The 25,215-nt window shown below is 42.0% G+C and overlaps 1 protein-coding gene across 4 annotated transcripts in view; it reads left to right on the forward strand.

Annotated features, from left to right (window-relative positions):
• The window catches only part of strn3 (striatin, calmodulin binding protein 3), a 207,807-nt gene that overhangs the window by 174,726 nt on the left and 7,866 nt on the right, over positions 1-25,215 (forward strand). For 3 of the 4 annotated variants that reach the window (XM_068039354.1, XM_068039356.1, XM_068039357.1), the window contains 3 exons: positions 640-815; positions 23,600-23,647; positions 23,945-24,066. In XM_068039354.1, the coding sequence (XP_067895455.1) occupies positions 640-815; positions 23,600-23,647; positions 23,945-24,066 (346 nt within the window). The remainder of the gene's footprint in view (positions 1-639; positions 816-23,599; positions 23,648-23,944; positions 24,067-25,215) is intronic. The other variant, XM_068039355.1, reaches the window with a different exon arrangement.

Here is a 25,215-nt window from a genome sequence, read left to right on the forward strand (position 1 = left end):
ACAATAATATTGGCTAACATGGCGACCAGGAGAGGAAGCTGAGTGATTATTAGTTCACAGCGAATAGGGTCGAGGGAGCAGGAGGTGTGTCTAATGGACAAGATGATTGGAGAAAAACTAGAAAATGTTCTGAGTTCAGGGCTAGGACATGGGGGTGCTTTGGAGGAATTTGACCTGATGGGCTAGTGGAAGGGAGGGACGCTGCAGATGTAGCTGATTGTGTGGTCTCGATCTTAGTGACAAAGAAGTCCCAAGAGCTCATCGCACTTATTGTTGGAGGGGAGGGTAGAGGAAACGGGGAGAAGGGTTAAAAAAAAAAGAGTTTGCAGTAGAATAAAGAAGCTGGGGATTATCTTTGGTTTCCAGAAATGTGATAGGCATTTTGATTACAGTTTATTCATTTTTACATGGAGGATAAATTGCAGACCGTAGCTATTTTTGTTGTGGTCTTCCCTGCTCTTTAAATATAGGTAATAATATTCTGCAGTTCTCATCACATTTAGAAAACATAATTGTCAGGATTTTTTGTGTGGAAGTGGGGATATCTTGTGAAGATTGCTTCCTTTTGCCAATATTAGATCTTGATTCTGGGTACCGTACAGCCACGTAATATATTTTTAACCCTATGTTCATTTTCAGTTACCGGCTAATAAGGATGCATTTAGGAAGACATGGAACCCCAAGTACACACTACGGAGTCACTTTGATGGAGTACGTGCATTAGCTTTCCATCCTGTAGAGCCTGTGCTGGTTACAGCCTCTGAAGACCACACCCTTAAGCTTTGGAATCTACAGAAAACTGTCCCTGCCAAAAAGTATGTTTTTTAGTTGCTTTTATACTGTTGAATATTTCTATAAGACAGATAGGGGTAGAAATTGGTATGTTTCACATATTTTCTGGGTCCAAGCGGGTGCCACAAAGTAAACTTGTGCAGCATGACGTCCCTGTGTGTGTGCAAAAGCGTTCTCTGGTGGCTGCCTGAAACAAAACACAGGCATCGCTTAAATATGTTCATAAGGACACTCCATCTGAATCATAATCCTTTTGTGAAATTAGTGTCCATGCACACCTAAAACATGGCTCCCTTAACTTGCCCATCAAATCATGGTTGGTGGGGGGGGGTGGTGGACAGCTTTCACCAGTGCTATTTAAAGGATTCTCACCTCTATTTAGTTGAATCTCTGGATAGTCCTTTTAAGCTTTTTGGGTCCTTTTGGGCCAGGCTTTTGGTTGTTTAGGAAAGTATTCGTTTGTGAGATACTTCTGTAGTGTGAGTTTGTGGAGGGCAAGAACTGATTCCAGGATTTGCTTGTTCTCAATTTCTGAACATGGAAATGCTACAGGGCTTACCACTGAGGCTCCTAAATCAGAAGGAGGAGCAGCAGCAAAGATCTACACAGCCTGCAGGAAGAGGGCAAAGGAGGCGAGAGTGCAGAGGGCATTGCAACATGTGGGTATTCAGGAACAGAACATCCTACCTGAACACCACAGAGGAGCAATGTAAAAGGCGATGGGAGACAGGCACTTACTTACCTGTGCCTCCTGTTAGGCTCCAATTTTCACTAACACCAGGGCATGCACTGCACTGCCTGTGACAGTGGAAGTCACTGAGACGCTAAAACTTTATCCCTGTGGCTCCTTCCAAACTGTTTCTGGTGACATCAGTCAGTTTGCTGTGCACTCGGTGATCCAGCAGGTCTTTGCGAGTGTCAGCAGTTCATGACCTTTCCCAGTTCGGCTGACAAGCAGTAAGAAAACAGCACTTGGATTTGCCTGCGTTCTTTATTCCTATAGGTGTAGGGTCATTGACTGCATGCACATAGGCTTGTGTGCTTCCCATCACAAACAAGCAATGTTTCTGAACAAGAACGGCTTCCGTGCGCTGAATGTTCAATTTGTTGGTGACCATAGGCAGTGACTCGTGTAGATCTATTATTTTTATGGCAAAGTCATGATGTTTTCATGTATCCCAGTCCTCAATAACCCCTCTGTTCCACCTGCTTGGCAAGCTGGCTGCTAGGGGTGAGAGCTATCCCCTCACCACTGGCTCTTAACTTCTTACGGGAATTTGGGCATCACTGCTAAGCATCGGTAAAATGAGAGCCCTGCAGCAATAAGGGTTCTGATTGAGCAAACCATTGTTGCCCTGAAACAACGGATCCACTATCTGGCAGCTCGGGAGGGATTCTTCAATACAGTGCAGAGCAATTGCCAAGATTCCTAATTGTTTGCTGCATGCTGTACATGCTGTCAAAGCGGAGGTGCTGTAGAACTGTCTGAGCAGGAAGATGAAAGAATAGGATGAGGAAACGGAGGAGGCAGAGAAAGAGCACAGCCCAGCAGTGTTGAGACCTTCCAGAGAAATAAGAAAATAAGCAAATTATTGAACAGAAATTCTCCTGAATGGTCCTTCCTCTGCCTAGATCTACCAACCATATCAATGTCCCCTAATAGTATAATTCCATGTTTTCTTATTGCATGACTGAGCTTACGAAGACCAACAACTAAACTGCAACAAAACATTTTACTGCACTGCTCCAAAAGACTTTATGCTTTGATTTGACAAATTGTTACATGACTATTGCCTATTTACAAATTACTCTTATGCAGAATCCTAGTTCCTTGCTATGTACTTGGTCACCTTTGAGTATTTCTATGAGGTGGTTTTCCTATGGCTTGGGAAATGGAAGGCTACTGAACTTTCACTGAGGGTACTTGAGATAGTCATGATGGCAACCTTAAGGAGCTGTTGCCATTTGGGTTCACCTCCATATGTGGACCTCTCTAGCTAACAGAACTGTGGGTGGACCTACACCACATGGATTTTAGCAGTTCAAGAAGACAGCTCAACACTACCTGCTCCAGGGCAAATAGGGATGGGTAACAAATATTGGCCTTGCCAGCGATGCTCACATCCCATAAACAAATAATAAACACCCTTTGAACTATGCACAGTGCCAGTCTCTGAGCTGATTTCTGAAAGTCTGTAGGTTGTGTCATGCATCTTGTTCTGCGGTGCTGCTCTCTTCTGCTCACTGAGGGTTGTGTGGAGCTTCTAGATCTGTAATGGAAGAAAGGCATAAGCGTTAGCCTTTAGTGGCATGGGTAAGCAGAAACAGCTGAGTGGCTTCTGAAAACAGCAGCAATTTATCATATATAATGTGTAAATGTGAGATTTAAGTGGTAAGAGAATGAGGAGAAGATGGTTTAAAACCCTGCAAGACTTCAGCTTCACCAGATGCAAGGCTCCTGATATTTCTCTGCCCACGATGTCCATCACTCGCTGGTCATGTGGGATCAGCACCTTTGATGAAGTGTCACATCTTCCTGTAGCTGCCTGCTCCCTGCTGTGCACAAGCCTGCTCTGTAAGAAAGAAGGAAGTGTGTCATTGTTAGAATAGTGCAAAATTTGAGGACATATTTGTTCATTTAGAACCGTGTTGCTGGTGCATGAACGATGGCAGATGTGTGAGGAGGAGATAAAGGAAGTAATAGTGAGGAGAGTAACAGGTGCAGTGGGAGCAGAAGGAGCTTAAGTGAGCTGCAGTGATAGGAGGAGAGAGCTGTTAATCGGGAGAGGGAAGGGTTATGAGCACTGGGGAAACATATAGAAGTCCAAGTAGACTGTAATTGTAGAATGGTTACAGCACCAAAGGAGGCCATTCAGCCCATCATCCCTGTGCCAGCTCTCTGCCAGAGCAACTCACCTAGTCCTACTCCCCTGCCTTTTCTCTGTAGCCCTGCAATTTTTTTCTCTTCAATTATCCAATTCTCTTTTGAAGGCCTTGATTGAATCTGCCTCCACCACACTCTCAGGCAGTGCATTTCAGATCCTAACCACTCACTGTGTAAAAAAAAGTTTTTCCTCTTGTTGCCGTTGCTTCTTTTACCATTCACCTTAAATTGGTGTCCTCTGATTCTGGATCCTTCTGCCAATGGGAACAGTTTCTCCCTATCTACTCTGTCCAGACCCTTCATGATTTTGAACACCTCTATCAAATCTCCTGTACATCTTCTCCAAGGAGAACAGTCCCAGCTATGAAAGATATGAGTTAGGAAACTTAGCTTGGCTATTTCTCTGAGATAATTCAGCTTCTTTCTGCATTGCAGCTATGTTCTAGGAACAATACTTCTGGTACCGAGCTGCGCTGCCACCTTTGTACAACTATGCTGGGCAACTTGGTTTGATATATTCCTGCTGCTGGTGGATTAGAGATTCCCTCTTATCACTCTTGTCAATCTCCTCCACAATACCCCCAGCACATCAGTAGAAAAATGAGGAGCCCTTGCAGATTTGTCATTGGCCACAATCCTCAGTTATACTTGCTGGCAGCTGAAGTGCACCTTCGCTTTATGAGGTGCAGGCTGCCTTTAAATGGTGTCAGCAAAAAGTCATTTCCCACCGCCCCCACCCCCGGCTTAGTTAGGTGAGCTGCCAATGAATAGTGCAAGTGATGCTGGAAGCCTAATTATGTTTTTACGATAACTGGTGAGAACATTTTGGGACATTAGTTGCATCCACATGCTCCGTGCAGAACCCATTCTGCACCTGAAAATGCGCTAACACCAATTTCTATACCATAGATTCCATACATATGAATTAGAAGCAGGAGTGGGTCACTCGGCCCTTCGAGCCTGCTCCACCATTCAATAAGTTCATGGCTGAACTGATTACTCCACATTTCCACCTACCTCCGATAATCCTCCACCCCCTTGCTTATCAAGAATCTGTCGACCTCTGCCATAAATTTACAACTGTATGCGAACCAGAATGTAAGCTTTAAGGTATGTGGCTAGTGCAAGATTAAAATATAAATACGTTTTTTTGATGATATACCTTGAGGGGAGGGTTGGTGTAGGAATTGTTTTGTTTCTGTGCTCAGCGCTTATGAAGACTTGGCAAAGCTATGTACAATTGATGGGAAATGATCTATGCTCAACCACACTGTGGCACAATGCAGCATTCTTTTAGTGTATTGTCCATTGTTAATCTTTCTGATTGAAGTATTGGCTGTATTTTGTTTCTCAGAAAAACCAAAGCTTGCCAAATTTTGCAGCTAGCATCAGTGCTCCCATCATTAAACCCACCCACAAGGACGCACGGGTCAGAAGTCAGTTACAGCATTCTGTCTGGCATTCTAAGCATTTAAGAAAATGCTTTTAGTCTTGATTAGCTCATACAGGGTTGAGAAAATAAAATAAGAAAATTTCAACAACAATGTGATGGAACTGCAATCTGGTCTGGAATATGAATTATGGTGTGTATGAATGCTGTAAGGAAGTGATTGGTCAGTCTATTCTGTGAGATTGCTCAATCAGAGCTAAAGCTCGTAGCAAATTTATTGGAATGAAATGACACAATTGCTTCGAACTACAATTTAGAAACTGCCGAAAGAACGGTTGTGAAATTCTAACACTGGACTTCATTTCCAGTGTGTGCTTGGAAGATCACAGGATTCAAATGACTGTCGTAAGAATGAGTCTCTGTGATGGCCACAATTTTGATTGCAGCCTATTTATTTGTATGTGGTCTTTCCCTTCCTTTCAACTCGGCAATAATCTGTAATTCTCATCACATTTGGAAGACACTTTCATCAAGACTTTACATGTAGTCCAGCAAGAAAATTTCTGTACTGTAATTGCATGTTCTGTAGTTCCTATAAAGACTAAATGTCTTGTTATTTGTGCAGAAATATATCATTGGCCCATTGATGACATTTGGGAATCAGAATGTAGTCCTTAAGACTCCAGACTGTTGGGGAAGTATAAATACTATGAGGTTGAGCAGAGTTATACCATGAGTCTCTACAGTAACCTGTGCAAGGTGGCAATCCACCATTTCTCAAGTTGATGATCTAAACGTCAAATCAGTTCTGTTACTTTGCCACATTGCAACATAGTGTTCGACTGAAGAGTCAAATTCTCAAGTGACATTCCTTGCCACAGATGATGCACATGTAAATCAGAGGACTAGATGATGAAGCCTACACAAAAGTAACTCTTGAAACTTAATACTCTTTCCTCCTTGCTCTCTTCTCTTCAGTCTCTTTGCAACCACATGCATCCCAGCCTTACAATGTCGCCTGTTAGCAATATCTTGCCAGCTTGTGGTTTTCGAGTTTTCAGGTAGCTCTTGGAAATGTTTTCAAACCTGAGCCTATATTGACCCAGCAGCCTTGAAGTACCTGCAAGTTCTCCATATAAAAAATCAATTGGAATATGCCCATCTTTCTTCTGATATAGATGACCAGGCCACTGGAGGGGTCTTTGAGAAAAGTTATTTTGCTTGGCAGCTTAGTTCCCTGAAGTAGTTTGGATTCAGAAACTTTGTCTTCCAACTTGATATTTAAAATATAGTGTCTGGAAAGATTTTATTTCTCATGCCTCTTGTAGGTCTTGCTGCCATACAGCAGTGTGCTCAGAAGCATGCACATTTGGGGGACATACATCTAGGTGTTCATTGTTAATTTCCTATTGTTCCACACAGGTTTAGTACATTGGTCAAATGTGATTTCTGGCTTTCTGTTACAAGTGTTTAACTCATCATCTAGAGGTATCTGATATAGTTGATCCTGCGTAGCAAAAGCTGTGTACAATTTCTAATGTGGTGTTAGCTATTGAAACTTCTGGTGCAGTCAACACATAGGAGCAGGCATAGGTCATTCAGCCCTTCAAGCCTGCTCCACCATTCAGTGAGCTTATCTGTACCTCAACTTCATTTAGCTGCCTTTGTTCTGCATTTTTTGATATCCTTATCTAACAAAATAGTACAAATCCCTGGGCAACAGCACTTGACAATCCTATTAATCAGGAAAACAAGCCCTTTATTCCTACTCTGTCACCTATCACCCAACAAAATTGCCAGCCCATGTCACAAGATTACTTCCAATTCCATGCACTCTCGCTTTTGCTAATCTCTTCCATGGAGCCTTAGAAAATACCTTCTGAATGTCCATATAGACTCTCTTCTATCCACCATGATAGTGACGACCTCAAAACATTCAGTTAGATTATTGACTTTGCCTTCACAAATCTATTTTGTTATACTTATCCAAGGGCTCAATCACTGCATAATTATGGATTCCAGTAAGTTCCCCACAATTGATGTTAAACTGACCAAGTTTGCAGTTCGCTGGTTTCTTCCCCTCTACTTGGAATAGGCTTGATGAGAACTTTGTAGTGGTGTTTATTAAGGAAGAGGATGCTGACAAAATATCAGTAGAAACGGAAATGGTAGAGGTAATGGATAGGGTCAAAATCAATCGGATGTACTGGAATGGCTGACTATGCTTAGAGTGAATAGGTCGCCTCGTCCAGATGTTTTGCATCCCAGGTTGCTAAGGGCAGTGGAGGTGAAGATAGTGGAAGTGCTTAACATAATCATCCAATCTTCCCTAGGTATGGGGGAGGTGCCAGAGGATTGGAAAGTAACAAATGCGACACCCTTCTCCAGTTAGGGTGTAAGGGCATTCCGAGTAACTACAGGCCATTCAGTGTAACGTCAGTGGTGGGTACAGTTTTAGAAACAATCAAGGAAAAAATTAACAGATACTTGGAGAGGTTTGATTTAACAAAGGAGAGCCAGCATGGATTTGTAAAAGGAAGATCATGCTTGACTAATCTATTGATTTTTTTGATGAAGTAACAGAGAAGGTTGATGGAGGGAATGCAGCTGGGGGGGGCGGGGGGGGGGGGGGTGCAGCTGGGAAGGTAAGTTTCAGTATAAAGTACTTACCTAGCGATTCAGCAGCTTCGGCAGGGTGGGGAAAAAAAACTGAAAAAGTGATGTCACAGGAAAGCTGTGACCTGATTGGCTGGTAGGGAATCTGTACCGAATTTGAAAATAAAACTGATAAAAATTGATTAAAACACTAATTAACTAATTAATAAGTAGAGTAACTAAACCAGAGGGAGAAGATTACTGTATTTAGACAGCATTTAATATTTATTGTAGAAATCTAGCACTAGGGACCACATAGTGAAGTGTATCATAATTTAGTAAGGATTTAATAAGTATTTATTTTATATCAATTAACTAATTAGTGATAGAAATGACAGTTAGAGGGGTGAAGTGCTTCACCTGTGAGATGTGGGAAGTCCGTGACGCTTCCAGCGTTCCGGGCGACTACATCTGCAGGAAGTGTACCCAGTTGCAGCTCCTCACAGACCGCATGGATCGGTTGGAGCAGCAACTGGATGCACTTAGGAGCATGCAGGTGGCGGAAAGCGTCATAGACGGGAGTTTAGAGAAGTGGTTACACCTAGGGTGCAGGCAGATAGATGGGTGACTGCTAGAAGGGGCAGGCAGTCAGTGCAGGAATCCCCTGTGGCTATCCCCCTCTCTAACAAGTATACCGTTTTGGATACTGTTGGGGGGGGAATGGCCTATCAGGGGAAAACAGCAGCAGCCAGAGCAGTGGCACCACGGTTGGCACTGTTGTTCAGCAGGGAGGGACAAAGCACAGAAGAGTAATAGTTATAGGGGACTCTATAGTCAGGGGCACAGATAGGCGCTTCTGTGGACGTGAAAGAGACTCCAGGAAGGTATGTTGCCTCCCTGGTGCCAGGGTCAAGGATGTCTCTGAACGGACAGAGGGCATTCTGAAGGGGGAGGCTGAACAGCCAGAGGTAGTGGTACACATCGGTACCAATGACATAGGCAGGAAGAGTGATGAGGTCCTGCAGGGGGAGTTTAGGGAGTTAGGTAGGAAGTTAAAAAAACAGGACCTCTAGGGTTGTAATCTCTGGATTACTCCCTATGCCACGTGCCAGTGAGGCTAGAAATAGCAAGAAAGTGCAGCTAAACACGTGGCTGAGCAGCTGGTGTAGAAGGGAGGGTTTCAGATATCTGGACCATTGGGCTCTCTTCAGGGACAGATGGGACCTGTACAAGAAGGAAGGGTTGCATCTAAACTGGAAGGGCACGAATATCCTGGCTTCAAGGTTTGCTAGCGTCACTCGGGCGGGTTTAAACTAGTGTGGCAGGGGGGTGGGAACCAGAGCAGTAGGACAGCTAGTGAAGTTAATGAGGAGGACTTAGTAAATAAGGCAAGTAGGACTAGGAGAAAGAGCAGGCAGGGAGATGTTGCTGAGCACAGCGGGACTGGTGGTCTGAAGTGCATTTGTTTCAATGCGAGAAGTATCACAGGTAAGGCAGATGAACTTAGAGCTTGGATTAGTACTTGGAAATATGATGTTGCTATTACAGAGACTTGGTTGAGGGAAGGGCAGGATTGGCAGCTAAATGTTCCAGGCTTTAGAAGCTTCAGGCTGGATAGAGGGGGATGTAAAAGGGGTGGGGGAGTTGCATTACTTGTTAAGGAGAATATCACAGCTGTACTGCGGGAGAACACCTCAGAGGGGTCTTGCAGCGAGGCAATATGGGTGGAGCTCAGGAATAGGAAGGGTGCAGTCACGATGTTGGGGGTTTACTACAAGCCTCCCAACAGCCAGCGGGAGGTAGAGGAGCAGATATGTAGACAGATTTTGGAAAGATGTAAAGGTAACAGGGTTGTAGTGGTGGATGATTTTAACTTCCCCAATATTGACTGGGACTCACTTAGTGCTAGGGGTTTGGATGGGGCAGAATTTGTGAGGAGCATCCAGGAGGGCTTCTTGAAACAGTATGTAGACAGTCCAACTAGGGATGGGGCCATTCTGGACCTGGTATTGGGGAATGAGCCCGGCCAGGTGGTCGAAGTTTCAGTGGGGGAGCATTTCGGGAACAGTGAACATAATTCCTTAAGTTTTAAGGTACTTGTGGATAAGGATAAGAGTAGTCCTCGGGTGAAGGTGCTAAATTGGGGGAAGGCTAATTAGAACAATATTAGGCAGGAACTGAAGAATTTAGATTGGGGGCGGCTGTTTGAGGGTAAGTCAACATCTGACATGTGGGAGTCTTTCAAATGTCAGCTGATTAGAATCCAGGACCAGCATGTTCCTGTGAGGAAGAAAGACAAGTTTGGCAAGTTTCGGGAAGCTTGGATAACACGGGATATTGTGAGCCTAGTCAAAAAGAAAAAGGAAGCATTTGTAAGGGCTGGAAGGCTAGGAACAGACGAAGCACTTGAGGAATATAAAGACAGTAGGAAGGAACTTAAGCAAGGAGTTAGGAGGGCTAAAAGGGGTCATGAAAAGTCATTGGCAAACAGGATTGAGGAAATTCCCAAGGCTTTTTATACATATGTAAAGAGCAAGAGGGTAACCAGGGAAAGGGTTGGCCCACTCAAGGACAGAGATGGGAATCTATGCGTGGAGCCAGAGGAAATGGGCGAAGTGCTAAATGAGTACTTTGCATCAGTATTCACCAAGGAGAAGGACTTGGTGGATGATGAGCCTAGGGAAGGGAGAGCAGATAGTCTCAGTCATCTCATTATCAAAAAGGAGGAGGTGTTGGGTGTCTTGCAAAGCATTAAGGTAGATAAGTCCCCAGGGCCTGATGGGATCTACCCTAGAATACTGAGGGAGGCAAGGGAAGAAATTGCTGGGGCCTTGACAGAAATCTTTGCATCCTCATTGGCTACAGGTGAGGTCCCAGAGGACTGGAGAATAGCCAATGTTATTCCTTTGTTTAAGAAGGGTGGCAAGGATAATCCAGGAAATTATAGGCCGGTGAGCCTTACGTCAGTGGTAGGGAAACTATTAGAGAGGATTCTTCAGGACAGGATTTACTCTCATTTGGAAACAAACTTATTAGCGAGAGACAGCATGGTTTTGTGAAGGGGAGGTCGTGTCTCACTAATTTGATTGAGTTTTTTGAGGAAGTGACGAAGATGATTGATGAAGGAAGGGCGGTGGATGTTGTCTATATGGACTTTAGTAAAGCCTTTGACAAGGTCCCGCATGGCAGACTGGTGCAAAAGGTGAAGTCACACGGGATCAGAGGTGAGCTGGCAAGATGGATACAGAACTGGCTCGGTCACAGAAGACAGAGGGTAACAGTGGATGGGTGTTTTTCTGAATGGAGGGATGTGACTAGTGGTGTTCCGCAGGGATCAGTGCTGGGACCTTTGCTGTTTGTAGTATATATAAATGATTTGGAGGAAAATGTAACTGGTCTGATTAGTAAGTTTGCGGATGACACAAAGGTTGGTGGAGTTGCGGATAATGATGAGGATTGTCAGAGGATACAGCAGGATATAGATCGGTTGAAGACTTGGGCGGAGAAATGACAGAGGGAGTTTAATCCGGACAAATGTGAGGTAATGCATTTTGGAAGGTCTAATGCAGGTCGGAGGTATACAGTAAATGGCAGAACCCTTAGGAGTATTGACAGGCAGAGAGATCTGGGCGTACAGGTCCACAGGTCACTGAAAGTGGCAACGCAGGTGGATAAGGTAGTCAAGAAGGCATTCGGCATGCTTGCCTTCATCGGTCGGAGCATAGAGTATAAAAATTGGCAAGTCATGTTGCAGCTGTACAGTACCTTAGTTAGGCCACACTTAGAATATTGCGTGCAATTCTGGTCGCCACACTACCAGAAGGACGTGGAGGCTTTGGAGAGGGTACAGAGGAGGTTTACCAGGATGTTGCCTGGTCTGGAGGGCATTAGCTATGATGAGAGGTTGGAAAAACTCTGATTGTTTTCACTGGAACGATGGAGGTGGAGGGGCGACATGATAGAGGTTTACAAAGTTATGAGCGGCATGGACAGAGTGGATAGTCAGAAGCTTTTTCCCAGGGTGGAAGAGTCAGTTACTGGGGGACATAGGTTTAAGGTGCGAGGTGAAAAGTTTAGAGGGGATGTGCGAGGCAAGTTTTTTACACACAGGGTAGTGAGTGCCTGGAGCTTGCTGCCAGGGGAGGTGGTGGAAGCAGATACGATAGCGACGTTTGAGAGACATCTTGACAAATATATGAATAGGAAGGGAATAGAGGGATATGGGCCCCGGAAGTGCAGAAGGTGTTAGTTTCGGCAGGCATCAAGAGCGGCGCAGGCTTGGAGGGCCGAATGGCTTGTTCCTGTGCTGTACTGTTCTTTGTTCTTTGTAAGTTGTAGAGATAGAGTTTAAGAAAGCATTTGACAAAGTATCACATAGAAGGCTGGTTAACAAATTTGAGCCTCATGGAATAAGAGGGTCAGTGTCAGCTTGGATAAATAATTGGCTTAAAGATACAAAACAGCAAGGCATAGTAAATGGCTGTTTTGCAGACTGGAGGGTGGTAGACAGTGGTCAGTGCTCGGACCACTGGCTTTTTGATATACATAAATGATTTAGATATTGGAATACAGAGTAAAATGTCAAAAATCTGCTGATACGAAACTTGGAGATGTGGCTAACAGGATGATACCAATTGACTACAACAGGACATAGGTAGGCTAGCAGAATGGGCAGATGGAATTTAATACAGACAAGTGCGAAGTGATGCATTTTGGCTGAAGGCGTAGGGAGAGGCAGTATGTACTTTACAGCACAGTTCTAAAGAGCATACAGGGACAGAGGGACCTGGGGGTGCATGTGCAGCAATCTTTGAAGGTGACAGGACATATTGAGAGAGTAGTTAGCAAAGCATATGGGATCTTGGGCTTCACAAATTGAGTACAAAATCAGGGAAGTTATACTGAACCTTTTTAAAGCTCTGGTTAGGCCAACACACTTTAGAAGGATGTGAAAGTCCTAGAGATGGTGCAGAAGAGATTTACCAGAATGGTTCCGGGGATCAGGGAATTTAGCTACAAGGTTAGGTTGGACAAGTTGGGGTTGTTCTCTTTGGAGCAAAGGAGTTTGAGGCGAGATTTGATAGAGGTGTACAAGATTATGACTGGTTTAGATAAGGTAGACAAAGAAAATCTGTTACCATTAGCTGGTGGTACAAGGAGTAAGGGACACAGATTTAAGGTTTTTGGCAAGAGCTTCGGTTGCAGCGATGGGTGGGGGGGATGTAAGGAAGAATGTCGGATGGTGATGGCAAACACGAGGGGACATAGCTTCAAGTTGAGGGGTGATAGATATAGGACAGATGTGAGAGGTAATTTCTTTACTCAGAGTAGTAAGGGCGTGGAACGCCCTGCCTGCAGCAGTAGTAGATTCGCCAACTTTAAGGGCATTTAAGTGGTCATTGGATAGACGTATGGATGAAAATGGAATAGTGTAGGTCAGATGGTTTCACAGGTCGGCGCAACATCGAGGGCCGAAGGGCCTGTACTGCGCTGTAATGTTCTAATGTTCTAAAAAAAAACTTTTCTATACGTTGAGTGGCATTGACCTGGAATTTGCTGCCTACGTAGGTGGTGGCAGCAGAAGCAATCAGTGATTTCAAAAGGAAATTGGATAGGCACTTGGAAATAAACTTGCAAGAATACAAACTTGCAGGATTTCGGGGATTGGGACTGATTGGATTGCTCTACAGAGGGCCAGCATGGACTCAGTGGGTTGAATAGCCTCCTTTTGAGCATTTATGACTCTGATCTTCTTAATAACAGAATGGCATTTGCACTTTTCCAATCTAAAGGCCCATTTCCTGAATGTAAAATGCTTTGAAAGTTATGACTGTTGCATCTGCAATTTCCTCACCTATTTGTTTCCACCCCGTAGTGTTCAAAGAATCAGTCCTGTTATTTTCTCCACTGCCTTTATTTTACTTGTGTTAATTCTAAGTTCCTTCCCTTGACTTTTTTTAGGTTCCTTTATACTGCTGGTACTTTGTCCTGTTCCTCCACTGTGAAAAGGGATTCAAAGTACTTATCAATAAATCTGCCATTTTTTTTGTTATCTACTATATCTTGCCTCCTTTTAGTGGATTCACATTCCTCCTTTCCATTCTCTTTACCTTGGCTTCTTTGAGTCTCTTGGCTCATTTGTTGACCATGGTCGCTTAACATACACAATTGTAGCCTTTGCCTTTGAGCAATTTTCTAGTGTACTAAATACTACTTTGAATACTTCGCACTGTTTTTCTGTAGGTTTACCCATTATCAGTTCAGCCCAGTTTTTTATGTTCAATATATTATCCGTCCGTTCATATATTGTGATATTTTAAAACCTTTGGTTGTGACTCTCTCTCCACCCTCACAAACCCAAAATCAAATTCAGTCATAATCATTATTTGCAAGAGGCTTCTGTATCGTCGGATTGTTAACTCATTCTGGTTCATTACTCATCACTCAGTCAAGTGGAGAGAAGGGGAGTGAGGGAGATCAAGATTCCTCCTGACAGATGGACAGCTATCCGGAATAGTCCTCATCGCTGCAAGAAATGTGCAGGCAAACATTGACTCCTTGCGCAAGCAAAAAAAAAGCTAATAGAATATTATCGTTTATTGTGAGGGGAATTGAATACAAAAGTAGGGAGGTTATGCTTCACTTGTACAGGGCATTGATGAGACCACATCTGGAGAACTGTGTACAGTACTGTTCTCCTTATTTAAGGAAGGATGTAAATGCATTGGAAGCAGTTCAGAGAAGGTTTACTAGCCTAATACCTGGAATGTGCAGGTTGTCTTCTGAGGAAAGGTTGGACAGGCTAGGCTTGTATCCGCTGGAGTTTAGGAGTATAAGAGGCGACTTAATTCTGAGGGGTCTTGATAGGGTGGATGTGGAAAGGATGTTTCCCCTTGTGGGAGAATCTTGAACTAGGGGTCACCAGTTAAAAGTAAGGGGTCACCCATTTAAGACAGATATGGGGAGAAATGTTTTCTCTGAGGGTTGTGAGTCTTTGGAACTCTCTTCCTCAAAAGGCAGTAGAAGCAGAGTTCTTGAATATTTTTAAGGCAGAGGTAGATAGATTCTTGATAAGCAAGGGGGTGAAAAGTTATCGGGGCTAGACAGGAATGTGGAGCCGTGGTTACAATCAGATCGGCTATGATCATGTTGAACGGCGGAACAGATTCGAGGGATTGAGTGGCCTACTTCTCCTAATTTGTATATTTTATGTATGTTCATATTTAAAGCTTCTTCACAAAAATGCACATATGTTGTTTTGGTTAATGGTAAGATACATTTTTAATGTCTTTTATCTTTCTGAAATTGTCTCAGTGGCCCCCTATGTAAGACAAAATTTGTAATGTGACCACCCAAGCGAAAAGGTTGGATGCTCCCTGCTCCAGAGCATTCTTTCATTGCTTATAATTGTGATATTTTAGAAGCTAAATATAACTGAAAAAGGCTGCTTTCTTGGCCTTGCAAGATGCATACACAGAATATTGGGCACAAATTACATAGCTATGTTGCATTTTCTCAACAATCATTGAATTAAAACAAGATTGCTCTCATAACCTCTAACAATCTGGACATATTAACCAGATCCTATTTGCTGTTTTCCAAAATAAAATGTTTAATTTTAAGAGCTTTGATTTTGGTTCACTAGGCAACCAATTAGTATGAAGAATAAATTGCTTATTCTGCATTTGAGAAACACAGTTGCATCCGTTGAAAACATCACTTCTATTTACACCACTCTTTGTACAGCCAAGCAAAGCCTCTAATACACAAGATTATCAAAATCATTGCAACATGTTTGTTGCTTTCAAATGTTGCAATCTAGGCGGGGTATGGAACAGGTATTTGCGTAATTTATATGCTTCTGTATGCTCATATGAAAACCTCAATGAATTTCTGGGGCACACAAATTCAACTTTTTATTAAAGTTTATATCCTCTTTAGCTAGAAATTGTGGTTTGTAAATGATAGCATTTGCAAAAGTGAACTTAACCAATACAAACCTTACAATATTTGTTGTGAGCTGCTGCGGCTCTGCTAAATTTTTGTCTTTGCCCCTTAATGGGAACCAATATAATGTGCCTCAATCCTGATTTATCTTTCTCTGCTCCACCACACCCCACCCCAATTGAAAGTAAAGTATTCTTTTTTTTTTAGATTGCTTTTTTTTTTACTGCTGGTTCCATGTCCCATTTCTCTATAGTGAAAGGTGCACTGCAGTCAGCTCAAAATAGCAAGTTAAGTAAGACTTCTGATTTGCACCAAAAAAGCACAATTTGACATGGAGACTTATTCTGAACTGGGCTTCATTCAAAATAAAATCAATCTAAAAAAAATTCTATCCAACCTCCATAATTTTATAAATTACTTCCATAAAATGTAGATGCGAGGATCTACTTTCATTTCGAACACAATTCTTGAGAAGGAATCTTGCTTAAATTGCAAGAATTAAGAGACTCTGCAATTCTGTATATAGTGTTCAGGAGCCTAAAATATGATGAAATGACTTCAAACATGATAAATATTTCTTCACTTATGTTTTGTGTTTAGTTTTTGCTGTCATGCTTGATTTGTTTCTTACTCTTTTATGCTTTATTTGCTGTTATCCCGTTTATCAGGATTTTTTCACCCTTGCACTTTGGATCATTTTCATTTAATTCGTTTCACTCATAGTTAAATGCCGTTGTTCCCAGTTGTTTAGCTTGACATGCTCTGTTCCTTATTTTCTTCCGTTGTCTCAAATTGGTTCCAAACATTTTGTTTCCTCTTGTGAAATTTCATCCATCCTCTCCTTTAGTGAGTCCAGGTCGCCATTATTTACATTAATCCTTGGCATTCGGTATTAATATGCAATTTAACTGTGAAGTGGGGAAAGGGTTAGCACTGCTGAACCCTGTTCAGTTGCCGCTTGATATCAAAACACAGGCATTTTAGTAGAGATGCCTGGATGCCAAATTCATGGGTTCTGAAGTTGATTGTAGCTAATTCCGTATATACTAGATATTGAATCCAAGGAACTCGCTCATCCATATTATTCTGTTGCTTATTGGATGAAACCAGTGTGCCATTAGTGGAGCTGTCAAAAATTGTTTTTTTTTTTTTGCTTTTTTTAAAATCTAAATGTTTATTCCTGAGTACATTCTGGATGATGTTTCAAAGAAGTAGGGATTGTCAGTGACAAGCCTCCAAGGGAAGAGTCTTCAATTGTTGCAACATTGACTTACTTCTGACAAGAATTTTTTTACTGCTAAGTACTCAATTGAGAGTTGGAGATTATTTGATTGGTTGATAGTAATGTTACTTGACAGCTTACATACTATTCAGAACTTTTAAAGATGTCTAAAAGTGCTGTAATTTTTCTTCCCGAGTTGCTGAAATTAGTTCTGTAATTCAGCCTTTCTGTTTCATTTTCTCCTCCCCTTCTTAACTGCTGTCTATCACCACATACTGGAAGATTGGGCAATTTATTGCTTGATTTCTAGGTTTGCTGTTTGACCAGTCAGAGGCATTTATGATTGAAGTAGAGCATGTTGATTCATTTATCTGTTAATCCTTCCTTAGAGGTGGTGGATTTGACCTATCTCCAGACCTCTACCCAGCTGTGAAACCAATATCTTAAACCTCTGTCTCAGACAAGTGAGTTTGTGGGAGCTCCTGCATTTGATTTTATATCCACAACAGCTATGAATTGCCAGACAGCTGATAAGTTGTTGTGAAGCTTCAGAATCTAATGAGCTTAAATATGAAGGTTAAAATAGCCATGGGATCTTTACGTCCACTTGAGAGGGCAGACAGAGTTTTGGTTTAATTTTGGTTTAATCATTTGATGGATGGCATCTTTGACAGTTGAGCACTCCCTGTGTACTGCACTGAAGTGTCAGCCTAGATTTTGTGATCAGTCTCTAGAGTGGGACTTGAACCCAGAAAGTACTGATTGAGGATTGAGAGTGTCATCACTGAACCATAGCTGATGCCTGGACACCAACCTCTGGTGTGCAAATTGCTGCTGTGTTCCCTACATTACTGTAGTGCTTATCTGACTGCACTACCCTTCTGCACAAGTAATTACCTAAATGGAATAAACATTTAGTTTTAAAATTCAGGTTACAACTGTGGTTCAGCGGTACCACTGTCGCCCCGAGTCAGAAGTTTGCTGGTTCAAGTCTCACTCCAGGTACCTGAGGACAAACTCTAGACTTGCATTTCAGTACCCTATTGAGGGAGTGCTACGTTGTTGGAGGTGCCATCCTTCAGATGAGATGTTAAACCAAAACTATGTATTTTATCTTAAGTGGACTTAAAGAATCCCATGGCACTTTTTAAGAGTATGGTAGTTGTCCCCAGTGTCCTGGCTAATATTTATCCTCAACCAACGTCACTAAGACAGATTATTTGGTCATTATCACGTTGCTGTTTGAGGGACCTTGCTGTATGCAAATTGGCTGCCGTTTCCTACATTACAACAATGACTATACTTCAAAAGTACTTAATTGACTGTAAAGAGTTTTGGAACATCCCAAGGTTATAAAAGGCACTATGTAAATGCAAGTCTTTTTTTTAAACTAGTTGGCAGTATGCAAAAATATTAAGATTAGTTAATATGTTTTTTTATATACATTATTAAGCAAGACATATGGATCTTTGCAATATGTCATCAAATTTTCATATTTTAAGATTAGTCCAGCAGGGAATGAAACCTAACTTGAGATAGTCCACACTAGTAAGAAAAAATGTCCATCAAATTTCTCTTGCTAATATTTTCTTCCATAGCAAAGATAACAAAAATATTTCCGTGGACTTTTCTTCCCATTAATCCTCTGTAGAACTGTCACCTTGTTCTGTCCATTTTATTCTCCTTGCCTGTCTTGTCGTGTTCAAATGTACTGTTCATTTTCTCTCTCCAAATCACATTTTATGCTAGTTTCGTTCTACTTGGCCCTCTCCATGTTACTGTGTCTCAGTTCCTCAATCCTTATCTTTTATCAACATGGTCTCTTTCTTCTACTTTGGCAAAATCAATCTCTCTGTCTCTCTCACACGCTACCAAGTTGAGCGAGCCCCAAAGTACATTGTTGGGCAATAACTTCACCCAACATCATGCTTATCTTACTCCCTCCTTCTACACAAGTAATTACCAAAATGGAGTAATATTTAGTTTAAAAGTTCAGGTGTCAGCCATGCCTCAGTGGTAGCATTCTCACGTCTGAGTCAGAAGTTTGTGGGTCCAGAGACTTGAGCACATAATCTAAGCTGACACTTCAGTATAATACTGAAGGAGCGCTGCACTGTCCGATGCCATCCTTTGAATGAGATGTTAAACCAAACCCCCTGTCTGCCCCCTCAGTCAATGTGAAAGATCCCGTGGCATTATTTCAAAGAAGAACCGAATAGTTCTCCCAGGTTCCTGGCCAATATTTATCCCTTAACCAACATCTCTAAGACAGATTATCTGGTCATTATCACTTTACTGTTTAAGGGACCTTGCTATGTGCAAATTGGCTGCCTTGTTTCCTACATTGCAATTCTGACTACACTTCAGAAGTACTTCATTGCCTGTAAAGCATCCTGAGGTTGCAAAAGATGCTATATAAATGCAAGTTTTAAAAAAAAACTAGTTGCCAATTTGTACATACAAAAATAAGAACAAAAGAAATAGGATCTGGAGTAGATCATGTGGCTCCTTGAGCCTGCTCCTATTCGTTGTGATCATGGCTGATCTGCCTCAACTTCACCTTCCCACCCGCTCCCCATGTCCCTGAGAGATCTATCCCAGCCGTGAATATATTCAATGATGAAGTGTCCACAACCCTCTGGAGTAGAGATTTACAAAGATTCACAACCCTCTCTGAGTGAAGAAATTTCTCCCCATCTCAGTCCCAAATGATTAAACCCCTATCCTGAGGTTGTGCCCCCAGGTTCTAGATTCTCTAGCCAGGGAAAACAACTTCTCAGTGTCTACCCTGTCAAGCCCCTTCAGAATCTTAATAAAAGCAAAATACTGCAGATGCTGGAAATCTGAAATAAAAACAAGAAATGCTGGAAATACTCAGCAGGTCTAGCACCATCTGTGGAGAGAGAAGCAGAGTTAACGTTTCAGGTCAGTGACCCTTCATCAGAACTCCCTGTCCCTTCAGAATCCTGTACGTTTCAATGAGATCACCTCTCATCATTCTTCTAAATTCCAGAGAGTATAGGCCCAGTTTGACCAGCCTGTCGTCATAGGACAACGCATCTCATCTCAGGAAACAAGTCTAGTGAACCTTTGCTGTACTGCCTCCAAGGCAAGTATACCCTTCCTTAGATATGGAGGCCAAAACTGCACATACTACTCTAGGTGTGGTCTCACCAAAGCCCTATACAATTGTAGCCAGACTTTGTTGTTGTACTCCAGTCCCCTTGCAATAAAAGTCAATGTGCCATTTGCCTTTCTAATTTCTTGATGTATCTGCATCAAGAGTCTTAATTCTGTTTGTTTCCCACATGTAAAATGTCTCACTTTTTTCTTCTTCATTCTGTTTTCCTGTTATCTCTCTCCATTCTCCTTGTATACTTTTTCAGGTACTGTGACTTAGACTCTTGTCCGAGCTCATTTTCAGGTCTTTTTGTTCTTCTGTTTCTTCTGACTCTAGTGCCTCTTTCTATATGTGTTTAACTTGGTTCTTTTCCTCTCACTTCCCAAGAGATCTGGTGCATTGGGACTCTGATACTATAATAGCTGCATAATAATCTTGTCTCTTTCACCACTGAAGGGGTAAAGATGTGATGCATGTTTTGTTTTGTCGTCTCAAGTTTGCATATATGTCTTGGGCCTAGGCCCCAGAGCTCTCTGCTTCCAGCAAGCTAGGCAAGAGTGAGCAGTGAGAAGTCAAGTGAGTAGGTGAGGGAGGATGTCTGACCTGCAAGATCAAGCAAAGACCACAGTCCTCCCCCAACGATTATTGCAAAATTACAGCAATAATAAAAAAAAAACAACTGGCTGTAATTTTTGCGATAATACCACCAGAGGGATATTTTAGCAGTAGTGTCTACAGTGGAAGACAACAAAGAACGTGCCCATGGATGCTGACCAGGAGAGCATTGGAATAGTAAAGTCTGGAAATGACAGAGACATGGAACAGAGTTTCAATGACACGTGCGCTGATGTAAAGCCCAGTGTTGTGGTGGTAGAAATGGGAAGTCTTTATAATGGAGAGGATATGGGGTTGGAAGTTCAGCTAAGGGTTGAATAGTATACTGAGATTGCAAATATTCTGGTTTAACCTGTGACAGTGGCCAGGGTACATAAATTGTACCCAATTTAAGTTTCTGGGAAGCATTTTGTCAGACGATGGTTGCTGTCATATAGAAATCAGAGCTGGAATAGCAATGACAAAGAATGCATTCTCCAAACATTAAGAATTTCTCAGTATAGGAATGAGTAGAGATCTTGAGAGAATTATCAAGACTGTGATTTGGAGTGTCTTGTTGTACGGGGCTGAAATGTGGACCTTGAGAAAAATGGATATCCAAAGACTGGAAATTTATGAAATGTGATTTCTGAGAAGGATGGAGTGGGTCACTTAGAGAGGATGCAAGAGCAATGAAGTAGTTCTCAGGATGGTGGAGAAGTGCTGTAACCTGCAAGGCTACGGACCAGGTGCTGGAAGGTGATTAGATCAGGTGGCTAGTTTTTTTTTGTCTGGCGGAGACATGATGGACTGAATGGCCTCCTTCTGTGCCGTAGTGTTTCTATGGTTCCGTGGTTCTAATAGGCAACAAGGTAGGATTGGCCATATTGTGAGGCATGAGAGCCTGCTGAAGGAGATGATTGAATTAGAGGGATGTAGGCCAAGAATGAGAAAGAGAATGATGAAAATTGGAGGCTACGACAAGCAACTGAAGCAGAATGCACATGACAGAGAGGCATGGAGAAATGAGCAGAGGACCTGCCCTTGAGCAGATCAATATAAATCTAAAAAAGTGGCTAGGGATGAAGATAGAGCCAGTGGTAAGGGTACAGAGTTAGTGATAAGTAGGCTGAAGGCCATGGCTGTGATCTTCCCAATGATTAACTGGAGGAACTTATAGCTCATCAAAGAATTAATACCAGAGAAGCAGTCTGAGGCATTGGTGGGGTCAAGAGAGGTGATGAAGAGGTGAAGTTTGGTTTCAGTGTATGATGGAAGTTGATGTTGCCAAGGAGCCAGCGCGTTGTTGAGGAAGAAGTGGTGTCCAAGAATAGATCCTTGCAAGACTCTAGAACTAACAGTCAGGAAGAGAAGCCATTGCTGGTGATGCTCTGGCTGTAAGGGATAGGTCAGAGTGAAATAGATGTGGTCAGTCTCTCAGAGCTGGACAGCAGAGGAGAGGTGTTGAAGGAGAGCGGTGTGGTTGACTGTGTCAAAGGCTGCAGAGATGTTGAAGCGAACAAGGCGGATAATGCACCAGGATCTCAGTCACAGCAAGTGTCATTTGCGAGTTTGGTTAAGCCCATTTCAGTATTGCGGCATGGCTGGAAACCTAATGGGAAGGTTGCTGGGAAAATGGAACAGATTTGGGAGATGACAACACATTCAAGGACTTTGGAAAGGAAATGGAGGTGCCAGTTTGCAAGGATGAAGAGACAGCAGGTCTTTTAAGGAAAGGTTGATGGCAGTGGTTTGGAAAGGGAGGGGTATACACCTGAGGCAAGGGAATCATTTACAATACGGCTTGCATGAAGGTCTGGAGAAGAATTTTGTTGGTTAGCTGTTTAATTGCTCCACCACTGGTGGCTGTGCCTTCAGCTGCCCTGCTCTGCAATTCCTTCCCTAAACCCCTCTGCCTCACTACCTCACGTTCCTCCTTGAAGACCCTCCTTAAAACCTACCTCTTTGGCCAAGCTTTTGGTCTTTTGCCCTAATATCTCTTTGTGTGACTGTCAAATTTTGTTTTATAATGATCCTGTAAAGTGACTTGGGACATTTTATTTATGTTAAAGGCGCTATATAAATATATGTTTCTGTTGTAGTGAGATTGAAGCCAAACATGAGGTGGGTCTCATGGACGGCATGAGGTGGGGGGGCAAGAGTTTTTTCCAGGGCGGGTATGGAAGTGGAATTGGAAGGGAGTGGACTGATGAGTGATGAGGGACACAAGGAATTGGTTGGAGATGGTCTTATCGGTGATCACAACCACAGGGGTAAGAGGCCACGGTCGTTATCGAGGTTGAGGGGTGGCTGTTAATATGGGTAGTAGAATTGATATAGAGGTAATTTAGGGATGACAGGAGGCGATGAATCCAAATTAAAACAAGGGGAGTTAAGGTGAAGGTTAAAATCACTTAGGATGAGAAGTCGCTCAGTGCAGAGACCAAAGGAGGAAAGGATACCTCTGGGTAGAGCTTGGGAGAAACATAGACAAAGATTTTAAAAGGGAATTACTCCAAAGAAATTACGACGAACAAAATGGACATATAAATGACTGTATATAAAGCCAACTGCGCAAGTGCTCATTTACCAGAGAAAAGTGAAAGATGAATCATGGCTTTTATTGTTTACTGCTACATGGAAGGAAGGCTTGCTCAATGTGCCCTGTTTAGCAAAATTTAAAACTGTTTCAGTATAAATGAGTTTAAAAATTTTACACACAGTGCACAGAGGAAACCTTATTCATGGTGTGTTATTTCAAACTATTAAACTTTTTAACTTGTTCTTACTCCAAACAGGTAAAAAATTTGTAAGTTCTGAGATACAACAGTATTTTCTGTTGCATGCTTTTATCTTAGCATACATTTTCATAGTAATGTTGATTTAGTTCTGCTATGATCTCAGTTGCTTTGGGAATTGTAACTGGCAATTCTCCATAGTTCTGCATATCTATAATATGCAAATAGAAAACAAGTGCAGGAAACAACTTCAGCCTACTGTAGCTGCAGCAATGAAGCTGAATAATATTCAGATATAACAATTCTGCTCTTTCAGGAGTACTTCATTAGATGTGGAGCCAATTTATACATTCAGAGCCCATATGTAAGTAACATCAGATTTATCATTATATGGTTTATTTTATAATGAGAGTATTCAACAATGCATAATGAAATACTTACAGAAGTTTGCAGAAAAATGGAGTAAATTATTTCATTTGTAATTGTGTTCGTAGGATATTTTGAAAACCTAAAAATTTCTTAGAATTCCAGTTAGAAGTTCAGTGCCTTTTAGAGTCGTTCAATATTATTTAGTCAACAGTTATTTTTAATTACACTGAAATATTAGTAATGTTAACTTGCCTTATTACATAATTATTTTTCTGATTCCTATTGTGTCCAGTGGACCTGTACTGTCTTTGGCTATCAGTTCTAATGGCGAGCACTGTTTCAGTGGTGGAATTGATGCAACGATACGATGCTGGAACATGCCCAGTCCCAATGTTGATCCATATGATACGTATGGTAGGTACTGAATGAAAAATACATTTTGAAAATTGCTGCTTGCACTTCACGTATTCAGTAGGCTGTGGGTTAATGATTTTATTCATTTTTGCAATTCCACAAAATTGTTTCTTGTGTTCTAAAATTTTTAACTTCAGCACTTTGATTTTAAACATTACTTAATAACTCTTTCCTCCATAATATATAAAAGTGTGTCAAAACCTTTTAAGCATTCGCATACGATACTGTCCCACAGAGCTGGGGAGAAATTTTTTCTGTGAGGGTCATGAGTCTTGGGAGCTTTCTTCCTCTAAAAGCAATGGAAGCAGAATCTTAAAATATTTTACGCAGAGGTAGATAGATTCTTGATAAGCAAGCGGGTGAAAGGTTAACGTGGGTAGGTGGGAATGTGGAATCGAGGTTGCAATTAAATCAGCCATAATATTGAATGGCGGAGCAGGCTGAAAGGGCTGAGTGGCCTACTCCTGCTCCTAATTCCTATGTTCGTATCAGCAGTGTATGTAATTTATTCATTCATTTCCCTCCATATATAATGGGTGAAGTAAGCATTCCAAGAAGGGAAGTTAATTGTCAGTCAGCGTTTAAAGATCTTTTGTGTCCAAACTGTATGGACACCCCTGCCCAAAAAGTATGACTTTGATGCAACTTAGTTCTTTATTTAGTAAATAATGACTTTTATTCATTCACAGGATATGGTTGTCACTAACAAAGCCAGCTTTTATTGCCCGTACTTGAGAAGGTGGTGGTGAGCCACCTTCATGACAACTGAATGGGGTGCTCGGCCATTTCAGAGGGCAGTTAAGAGTCAGCCGCATAGCTTTGAATCTGGAGCCACATACGGGCCAGACTGGATAAGGACAACAGATTTGCGTCTCTAAAGGACATTAGTGAACTAGATGGGTTTTTATGACAATCTGGTTGTTACATGGTCACCATTGTTGACAGTAACTTTTTATACCAAATTTATTTAACTGTTTCAAGTTTCCCAGCTGGGATTTGAACTCCTGGCTCCAGATCAAGGCCCTCTGGATTACTAGTCCAGTAACATAATGACTATGCCGCTGTTCCTGATGATTGGTCGAACATAGTTTGTGCTTATGATTTTTGCGCACAATTTTGTAAACTTGTCTTGAGAAATGGAAGGTGTTC

The sequence above is a fragment of the Heterodontus francisci genome, chromosome 9 (assembly GCF_036365525.1).
Source record: "Heterodontus francisci isolate sHetFra1 chromosome 9, sHetFra1.hap1, whole genome shotgun sequence".
NCBI classification, from domain to species: domain Eukaryota; kingdom Metazoa; phylum Chordata; class Chondrichthyes; order Heterodontiformes; family Heterodontidae; genus Heterodontus; species Heterodontus francisci.